At 44.6% G+C, this 10,872-nt stretch overlaps 1 protein-coding gene across 1 annotated transcript; it reads right to left on the bottom strand.

The window, feature by feature from the left end:
• Positions 1 to 289: 289 nt before the first annotated feature.
• Positions 290 to 5,430, bottom strand: mafaa (MAF bZIP transcription factor Aa). Its single transcript, XM_010749792.3, has one exon. The coding sequence runs from the start codon at positions 3,487 to 3,489 to the stop codon at positions 2,551 to 2,553; it is 939 nt and encodes a 312-aa protein (XP_010748094.1). The 5' UTR covers positions 3,490 to 5,430; the 3' UTR covers positions 290 to 2,550.
• Between the last annotated feature and the right edge of the window lie 5,442 nt (positions 5,431 to 10,872).

Below are 10,872 nucleotides of genomic sequence, written 5' to 3'. Positions count from 1 at the left end.
GCGTCAAACATATTTCAGATTTCTCCTTCACAAATATGAACATTTATCCTTTAATAATCATTAATGAAATGATTTTTAAATCTATTTAACGAGATTTCTGTTGATGTTTTTTTTAACCACATTCATAAATCTGAGAGGAAACTCAAACGGCCTAAAATAAGAAATGTGTCCTAAATTTAGGATTTCCTGACAGAAACACAAAGTTTTAATAATTTAGGTGTTTTTTCAAAATAAAACCTTTTTTCTTTTTCTTTCTCTGTATCAATGACGGCAGCAGCAGTCTGACAGATTTGGGACAGAACTTTTTATTAAACATTATGAAAACAAGATTCTCAACAACGTTCCACTTTGTAGGTTTTTCACTTGTTGACACGTTAGGACACGTTCATTGAATAAATATAGAAATTATATGTACAGATATACATTAACAGCACTGTGCAGAAGTCGACTTTCCTTTTTTTTAATATATATATATTATTGATTTATTCGCAGTCGTTTAAAATCAAATTTTATTTTCAAGCTCCACTCGCTTTAGGAAATATTACTAAAATTCGAGGATATAAACCTCCTCGGAAATATCGGATTAAAACAAAGAGAGTGTAAAAATTGTTGGTGCCTAATTGTTTTTAATTTATGAGATTAAATTTGTGTTTTTGTTCTTTTTGGCTCACATAAAAGATCGGACTTTTCTGGGGTGGGTAGGGGGGCGTTAAAAAATATTCACCTCACTTTTTTTTTGTTTTTCTGTGGCATTCGGATCGAAACGTGACATAATTCAAAGTCTCTTCCCCTGCAAGTTTTCGCCGTTCAACAGGTAAAGACCGAGCATCGCTTCACTTCTGCACAATATTGCACATATATCTAGGCAGCAGAAAAACACACGAACCAGGGATTTCTTTTGTTGACAGAAGAATAATGCATCGAGTTAACTCCGAGAACAGTAAAGCTCTACCACCAGGCAAAGTCTCCTCTTTTTCCAAGAAAAACAACAACAGAAAAAAAACAAAAAAACAATCAAGCATCCTCCTATCAGACACAAGATCTCATTAAGACACCGGGCTGCCGAGTAAAACCAGCACAGGCCCTTGAAATGTTCGTCTACGAATATCCAAAGTAAAAAAACAAACAACAGAAAGAAAGAACCGTTAAACTAAGTCATTTTAATCATCAGGTTGGTGCATAGAGTTTTAGCAGCGAACGCAGTCCATGTCCATCTAATGAATGAGGCTTCCACCTCATCTAATTTACATCCAGGGTTTTTTTTTTTTAGTAACAGATCAAAGGTCCTATTAGTAGAAAACAAAACGTTTGTCCAGTTTGATCTCTTCTTAGTGCAGTATAGGCTTGCCTTTGACATTACACATGTTCAGTAGGAGGAGGATACCATAGACGATTTGCATGCTGTAACATACAAACATTTTTTTTTTTGTATTAAGACATTTCGAATAATCCAAGCAACAAAAGCAGGTTTTCTTTAAAAAGAGAAAACAACAACAACAACAACAAAACAAAACAAAAAAAGGTAAAATAACACAGGTAACTGTTTTTCTCTACACGTTATGTACAGGTGGAAATAAATACAGTCTAAAATCTGGCTCAGTTAATCTCTTTTTGTCGTTTTTTTTCCTCTTTTTTAAAACAATAGAAAAATTGATTGAAAATAGCAGTTAAAGACGCATCCATGTTTCGCAGTTGCATTTTTGTCCGCAGTCCTTGCACCTCTCCGAGGGATGGGATGGGGGGTTTATTGAGAAAGGAGGTTGGAGGGGAGACATTTTTGTGTTTTGTTTTTTTTTTTGCATACCCAGGCCTTACTGATGGCGGAGGAGGAAGGGGGTGAAAAGGATGGATGGATGGAGGGGAAAGGAGGAGAAGCGTTAAGAAGGAGGAGAGAACCGTGGGCCATGCTTTCCATAACATGTGGAAGGATTCTGGGAAGATGACTGGAGGTTACCATACATGTCCTGCATGCAGGGTTGCAAATAGGGACGGGAAACTATAGACTTGCAATATTTATTAGTATTATTTCGTTGAAAGGTCTCTTCTCTGCATCACAGACCGCCTCTCCATCACACACAAACAGTCTGCAGAGCTTTCATGGAGCCACGAAGGAGAGGCGGTGTATTGCTTTTTCTGCTTCTATTTCAGTCCAATCGGATTTTTTCCTTCTTTAAAAAAAAAAAAATCATTCTTTCGATCAGCTTTAAGACAAAAATCATCTCTGAATTAAGACAGTCACGTTACATGTCAGACCGGTTCAATAAGACTTCTGACCAGGTTCTGCTGCACCAGAGAAAAGTCTACAGGCTAAAGTGATCCCATGATCCCATGTGCGCACCTGACAGGTTTGAGCTGAGTTTACAGAAGTTTAACCAAAAACATCTTTAAGACTCAGGATGCATCTAATGCTCGCGTGTTTGTTCGAGTTATCAAAGTCTTTCTGTGGAGGGAATAACTGTAAACAAAACACAAACGCAGAAAAATATAAATTAATGTAAGGAGGATGTTTGGGGCTGTAATTCAGAGTCTATGCTACAAATCATCAGTCTCTCACATGAAGAACTCGCTGTTGGCCTGTTTCCCGGACGGATCTCTCGTGTTCGCGGGTCCACCGGCATTGTAGGTCCGGCTGGCCAGCTTCTCATACTTCTCCTTGTAAAGATCCCTCTCCTTGGCGAGGCGCGCCACGTCCTGCTTCAGCTGCTCCACTTGGCTCTGCAGGGTGCACTTCTCGGTCTCCAGCATGTGCCTCTGCTGGACGCGTTTGAAGCGGCAGGACTGCGCGTAGCCGCGGTTCTTCAGGGTGCGTCTCTTCTGCTTCAGGCGGATCACCTCCTCTTTGCTGAAGCCCCGCAGCTGCCTGTTCAGCTCGCGCACCGTCATGCTGACTAGCTGCTCGTCCGAGAAGCGGTCCTCCAGGCGGGCGTGGTGGCCGTGGTGGTGGTGATGGTGGTGGTGATGGCCCTGGTGATGATGGCCCGCCGAGGCCGTGGACAGATCCTCGCCGACGTACTGCTGCCCGCGGAAGCCCTCGTAGGCCTGGTGGTGGTGATGGTGGTGGTGCGCGTTACCGATGAGGGCCTCCACCGCGTCCTCCGGGGTCAGATTGAGCGCCTCGGGGTTGATGTGGTGCTGGTAGCTGGGGATCCAGTACAGGTCCTCCAGCTGAGGTTTGCCCGCGTTGCTGTGATTGTTGTTGCCGCTGCTGTTGTTGCTGCTGCCGCTGCTGCTGTTGACCCCGCTGGTGAGGCTCTGGTTGGGCTGCGCGCCCGGGCTCGGGGCGCAAAAGCTCGGCGAGGAAGGCACGGAGGAGCAGGGTGTGCTGATCGGGGTGGAGGACAGAGAGCCCGACGGTAGGCGGTGGCAGTAGCGGTCGGCCTCCGGCGGCTCCTTCTTCACCTCAAACTTCATCAGGTCAAAGTCGTTTACGTACTCAATGGCCAGAGGGCTGTTGGGCAGCTCTGCGCTCATGGCGAGGTCGGTGGCCATTTCAGTCCATGCGACGACTCCTGCCCTCACAGCCAAACCGACGGCGGGCAGCCCTCTCGGATACAGATTGCGAAGAGGAATAAAAGCCTGGATGGTGTGTATATATATATAGACACACGCCTGGTGCGTAGAGCTGCTGCAGGGCCGGTGGGTGGGTGGAGAAACTTTTTAAGGCTGCTTGTCCCTAAGACAACTTCTATATATAGTGGCGTGAATATACGTATGCATGTAAATGAACTTGTACACCTGCCAGTTTCCCCCTGCTCGCTGCTCTTGTTGACAACTTATCCCAGGTCAAATGCACGCTTTAATACCAGGAGCCCCCGGGGCGGCTGAAACTCGAGCCCGGTGAATTTGGAAACACCAACCTGTCTTGTCCTCGCTTCACCTCTGCAGCCCACTTGCCTCCGTTTGATTTACAGTCCTCGGTTCTGCTCGATCAAGTGACACGAAAAAGATTTTTCGTCTCCTCCGTTCGGTGCGTGCGTTATAAATATTTTCCAAGCATCCTTCTTCGCCTCCTCCTCCTCCTCCTCCTCCTCCTCCTCCTGTTTACAACTTGATCATGAAGTCCCAAAAGCAAAGCGGCGGGGGCTGAAGTCACTGCAGCATGGCCCGGTTCGAAAGTTTCTACACACAAATCAGATGAGGCTGTGTGTGACAGTCACAGGACGCAGCAGCAAGCGTGCGTAAAATGTGTGCCAAAAATATAAAATTAAAGTAAAAAGTCCCGGGAATCCAAAAAAACAAAATGGAATGGAATGGCACGTGCAGAAGTTTTCAAAGTTCACATGCACGTGAGATCAAACTGCAGGTAGTGCTCCTACACGGAGGGTCAGGACAGTCTGGTCCCCTTGTTGTGGTCAGTCCAGCGGATTACTGACAGCTTCGGTCCCCACGGTCCTGTCCCCCCTCACAGGGGCGCGCTGTTGACCTTACGTGTTGACTGTGTGTTATTATGCAAGAGGTGATAAATTCCAGTTGGTTTTTTTTCTCTCTATCGGCCCTCAAACTGTTTCTACAAGCTTCACGGTGCAACCACGCAGTGTCACTGAGCCGCTGGAAGGCAATCTGCTCTTATAAAGACAGCGTGGCCCCTTCGACCCTCCCACACAGAGGTGTGACGGGCCAATGGGAGGAGACCACAGCGGTGTATTTGCATTCTCCTATAGCAGAAAAGCCTCCACTCTTGGCCGAGGAGAGCCGAGCGGAGCCGAAGTGATGCGGAGCCCGTGCTAGGGAGAACAGGTGCAGCAGATCCCCCCCTCTAGTGACCGAGCAGATGCTACTGCACGGCGGAGCGCCGAGTAAGATGAGAGCTCCGGCAGTTTCTCAGAGAAAAAATGTTTACTCGGAACAGAGAAACAGTTTTTCACCGTCTCCAAAGTGTGCGTCAGTTATGTAACAGAAGGCTGTCAGCATGAGTTTGGATGTCACAGGAGGAGAGAATGACATCAGGCGGTGACTTGATCAATTTAACACTTCATGGTGATTGTATGTGAAACTCTCGGAGCATTTATCATGATGTATATGTGTCGTAACATGAGACCTTTAAATGTTTAAATTTCTAATCAGCACAATACTCAGAGATGCCTGACTGTTAATGGCCCAGCTTCACTTGCATTGCAACTCTATGAACTCAAACAACATTTAGTTTCTGTGAGGAAACATTTCACATCAATCCAGACGAGTTGCTGCGATCAGATTTACACATTCAGTCCAATAAAAAGGGAACTATTTGGAATGAACTCCAACTTTACGCACAGGAGGAGGACAAACGCACAGCAGGGTTATCACCTGTGTGTGTGTTATTATCCATATCAATGAATTCGGCAGCTTTTCTGGAGCTTTCCATCACATCACAACATCCTCCTCATTAGGAACTCCATTTTTATTTTTAAGAACTTAAAGGAATTGTCATCCATGTCTGCATAAAGTTTTAAATTTCAACACAATTCGGTGTTATTAAAGATTCATTCTAGTTTCTTACAGCATGGGTCACCTGTAACGAGGGATGGACATGTGTGTGTAACTGACCTAAAGATTAAGTTTTACAGAATATGAATAAAAACTGTCTGGCCATAAAGCAGAACTCTTGTTGATTATTCTTTAAAAAAAACACGTTCTGTCCTTATTAGCTTTATTAAAAACAGCTTATTGTATCTACTTTACTCGCTTAGGTCTCTCAGAGGAAGCCCGAGGAGGCTTCTGACACCACAAACTACCAAATCTATCAATACTGATCGATTTAAGGCCGCGCGCCCCCTGTGCCAAAAATCAATCCGCATTTCCGCGAGGAGGCCGCGCTGTGGCTGCGCGCGGGTTAAGTATGATTGGATAATCTTGGCGGTGGTCTGCGGGGTTTTCATTCGCAATTAACCACAAATTGCATCCCGTCTCATCTCCGCGGATTGACGGATAATTAAGCCCCGCCGCGTGCGTCTCCATTCTGGACACATATGTCTTTTTTTTTTTTCCTCCTGAAGAGGAAAGCGTTCAGGGAGGAGGAGGAGGGGGGATCAGAGGGAAGCAGGATGTCGATAGTATCATGGGACACTGCTGCACCTGACCCGTTTAGCCTTTTCAGCAGCGGACGCCCCCCCTGAGTCCCATCTACCCACCGATATGTGAGTGATATATCTGCGGGATAAAGTGCCTATCTGCGGGGGAAAAAACAGGTGGCAGTAAGTTTAAGTTGGTCAGATGTGAACAGGAAAACCTTGCACAGCTGCTGAGCTTAACTTCCAGTCGGAAATGGCCATGAAATACGCCCCCCCCACCACCCCACCCCCTGCCTCAAATCTGCTGGCGAGGATGAAAAGAAGAGTGTGAGATGAAGGGACGGAAATCATATCAAGGTATTTTAAGTTTAGGTGTCATTAGGAGAGGGCTTTTTTATCAAATAAGCAGGAGCTGGCCCACAAACGCCAAGCTAAGCAGTCTGCATTGAAATGGCACATTTAAGGAGATCTGCTGTGGTCCATTCATTGTCAGGGGAAGGGGAGCGTCTGCGGCCGAGGGCTTGAGACATAAATTTTTGAAGTCAGGGTTTTCATTGTGCCTTTGCATATTGGGACTTCGCTGTAAGTGCAGTTCTTCCGATTTAAGCAAAACGGACATCAGCAAGGTGGAGGATCGACGGCGGCGAGCTTTGAGCCAAGGTAGCCGACAACCAGACCAAAAGGACCGGCTTCAGGGAGGTGGCTCAGGGTTATCTGAGGCCTGGAGGTTTTTTTGTCACTGCCGCTAAGCCACTAATGCTGCTGTGGAGGATTCAGCTTTAATTGTGCAGGGATGTGACATAAGCATGTGCACAGACGGTGAAGTTTATAGGGAGGCTTACTTTAGAAATCAGGAGTTTCACCGCATGTAGGAGGCCTCGCTTGTATAGAAAGCATGTTTGTTCACCAGAGTGATAAAAGGTTTTCAGTCTAAAGCGGCAGTAGTTCGGAGTAGCGTTTCTTTAGGTGGTAACACTGTACGCGCCAAAGTAATTGCTGAGATCTGGGAACAGGGTGACATTGGACAGACCCCAAGACTACGAGAAACCTTCAAAGACCGGACAAACAGAACATGATGACTGTGTCCACCAACATACAAACTGGGCGATTCGTAGGTGGTGACCGCCAAAACTGCGAGAACGCAGAAACACAAGAGGTCAGTCATCAAAAAGAGGTGGTCATTTATACTGCGGTCCACTCAAAGGGGGGAAAGAAAAGGAGGAAAACTACTAAACTTGGATCAGATGATGGATGGAGAGTTGAGGGAAAACATGGGCCGTAAACTGGAGAGAGCTGGAGGTGCAGAGAGAGGTGGACTTGAGGTGAACCGTGGCTCTGAACTTAAAAGTACAGATACTCTTCTCTGTGTTAAGATATCAGGAGAAATCCTGTTGGGCTGCCACCATTCTGGACTGATGTGGGTTAAGAACACAGTGCAGAAGATAAAGAGATGAAATTGAAAATTCAGGAATATCTCTGGCCCTCAAACGCTGTCTTTTTGGGGATGTCCCCACATCCCAAGATTTCAGTCGTGAGTTGGTGTTGGTGTAATCATTCGTTACAATGGTTGGGTCAGAAAAGGCAAAATCTGGGTTGTTTTTCCTCAGAAAACAGAAATCCAAAGAGACTGATTAGGATTGTTTCAGGACACGGCTGCACGAAGTGAACTTAAACTATAATATAAACGGCTGTTTATGCTGTTCAAAGGTAAAAATATATTCTTCAAACCTCTGAGCACGGCGGGCAGAGAGACACTTTGCTCAGGGAACTTGTGTGGCCTTCGTCCACCATTAAGTTTCAGTTTTGGTCCTTCAGGAGAGAAAGTTTAGTCAGCCACGTTCATATCACTGCATTGTTTTTAGCAGATTAACGTGCTGAAAGAGTCATATTGGATGGGTTTTAGATCTCTTTTAAGGTTTTGTTTCAGATATATTGATTATTTTAATGGTCTTGTTATATATGTGTCTGTTGTGACCTGTTGGGCGTGCTTCTGTTTTGGTGCATGGGCAGCCCAGCAACATCCATCCATCCTAGCAATGACAGCCAACCCTAAATTACAACAACATTATCAAGTTACAATGAACTGGAATCATCCTTCAAAAGAAGTGAAGTTCAAAAGGCGAAACTTCAGAGGAAGAAGAGAATCTGAACACATGTACCACACACACGTACATAGACACACACACACAATGAAGAATCACAGTTGACCTTTCTTTTTGTCTCTCCGAGTCTTCGTGGACAGATGATTTCTCTCCCTCTGTCTTCACTCCATCTCGTGCGCTTTTACTAAAAATTGAAATATTGATCTTAATTAGAGTTTGCCGAGCTCAGCAGCTCGCGTTGAGGGTTTTAGACAAGAGGCAGCAGACATCTGTCTAAGGCACTTACGGCTTCAGCGCAGGAGAGGAGCAACGTGGGTGAGGAGGAGGAGGAGGAGGAAGGGGGGAAAAAAACGTGTGGTGAGAAGAAGAAGAGTGATGGCTCCCTGTCTCCTGCCTTTTCTGAGAAACATGTCGAGCTCTCCATCTCCGCTCGCTGCTGTCAATACATCTGAGAGAAAATCGAGTTGCGCGCACACAATTCAAATATCCATCCTGACAAAATGTATTCGACAGAGTTAAACTGGCAGTATGTGACAAAATGTACATGAACTTAAGTTTTACAAGTTACTGCACAACCATCGACCGACTGATCTCTCTCTCTTGCTTGAGTTTGGGTTCATAATATTGCATGTATAATATTTTTTATCGTCAAAATCAGCATTGCAAGATGGGGCGCTACCTCAACATTTCATCGCCATCCAGTGTCTAAGGTTCGATCCAAACCTCCATCTGTCCATGTGTCGAAGTGTCCTTGGGTCAAGACACTGAACCCCTGATTACTCCAAAGTCACTAGGCGTGAACAAGCCAAGTACATTTCTAATTGCTGGCTCTAAACCTGGATGTGACACGTGGAGGACTTCACCAGAAAGAACATCCGGCCTAAAAACAAAATGCCAAATAATTTATGGGGATCATCAGATCTTAATTCCAAGTTGGGTGGGGTCCAGTTTGCAAGTGAGATGGAAACCAATGATCTGTTGAGGTGACCCCAGAAGCTTTTTTTCCTGAGTAAGACATCAATCTCATCTCGTCTGTCCATTTAATCAGGACAGGAGTATCACAGCTTATCATGTAGCCTGGAAGCTCTAACGCTCAGTAATTAACTGTTGACAAAGAGAAATGTGGTTTTAGGGGGAGTTATAACGGCAGAACTATTTATAGACAAATATCAGATGTGAAGATTCCTTAAGTTGTGTCTTCAATGGCTGTATATGGTGAAACGCTCCAGTGCAGATGAACTGCTGTTCATCAAGAAATATTCCATCATGCAACGTCCTCTAAAAAAACACAATTTGTTTTAAAACTTCTGTTCATAAAGTAGAAACACTCAGTTATTGAAAAGTTTGTGTATGAAAGAGATTCAACTTTCTTACATTGTTTTAAGATTTCACCTTTAACCCTTAACGTGGATGAACTGTTTTCAGTGTGGGAGCGTGAACGTGATGCTGAGAAATCAACATCACAGTTATTCTCATGCTGGAGGACTTACCTTATTCATGTTTGTGGGTTTGTGACCTCCTGTGTATTGATGTTATGCTGCTTCCCAGAGTGTCACTCTACTTGTTTGTCACCATGACAACGCCTCAGTTAGGTATGCTGAAAAATATGACGCTCTGCACTCGCACACAAACACAATCTCACTTACACACACAGTGTATTAATAGTTTAATTAGACGTCTGTGGCCTGCAGAGCAGTGGAGGAGTTTCCTATCGCAACATCCGCTCTGTCCGACTCGCATGCAAACAGACGTGAAGAGAAATAAAGAGGTGGGAAAATAGTAAAGTCAAAGAAAGTGCAGAGAACAACTAAGAAGTGAGCTCCTCCACCCACCTGAAAAAATGTTTTATTTTCTAAAATATAAAACATAAAAATTGGTGTTTTCCCATGTACTCAAACTAAAAGTGTTAACCCACTCCAGTAATAACTGTCACCGCAAATATCTTCTGTCTTTCAACTAACGCACTGGTAGTCACTCTGGTAATTGAAACGAAACATTACCTAACATTTCGAACAGCTTCACAATCATTTTCATAATCATAATCACAATCGTAAGTATAACTTTATAACTTTGGGGTCCCGGTCGGGAGAAGTATGAGGGAGAAGTCACACACCACCAACTAATTTACTGATGCTGCTGAAACTGGATCATGTTTTATGGAGAAAATGTTTTCTGGTTTTCCTCCTGATGTCCTCAGAGGAGCTCCATGTTTGGCAGTGATAGTAAAGTTTTTAACTCACTAGTTTTTGATTACAAGTAATATAAATCATAACAACTACACTTGTACAGCTGTCCATATTTACCACAGGCAATTTCACTCTTGGGGGGTTACCAAAATGCAAAAACGACCACGTCTTACGTAATTTTGCTTCAAATCACGTCCAGAACGTGCTGCTGTAATGTCAGAAGGTAATATTTTATTTCCTGTAAACAGAAGAAGAGAAAAACGTTTTTTAAACGTGCCGCACGACTTCAAACTTCGGTAGTTTTAATTCAGAGCAAAAGAAAACATTATAATGTGTGCGTGTGTGTGTCGGCATGCATTCTCTCAAATCACACACAGTCACACAGACGCAGTCACAGCATGGTGAGGATGAAGTCACTGTCCACTCATGTGTCTTGTCCCCGGGCTTTAAAGTGAGGAGCACTGCTGCTTCTGTCACCACCTTCCCAATGAAAACTCTCACAAACACGCTCGAGTCATGTGACGACAGCGCCGCTCCCAAACAGAGACACGCTCTCGGCTTATAAACACTTTCACAGCACTGATGTCACATGTC

This window comes from Larimichthys crocea, chromosome XVII (genome assembly GCF_000972845.2).
Source record: "Larimichthys crocea isolate SSNF chromosome XVII, L_crocea_2.0, whole genome shotgun sequence".
Classification (NCBI taxonomy): Eukaryota; Metazoa; Chordata; class Actinopteri; family Sciaenidae; genus Larimichthys; species Larimichthys crocea.
This window is presented reverse-complemented; position numbering and strand designations above follow the sequence as displayed.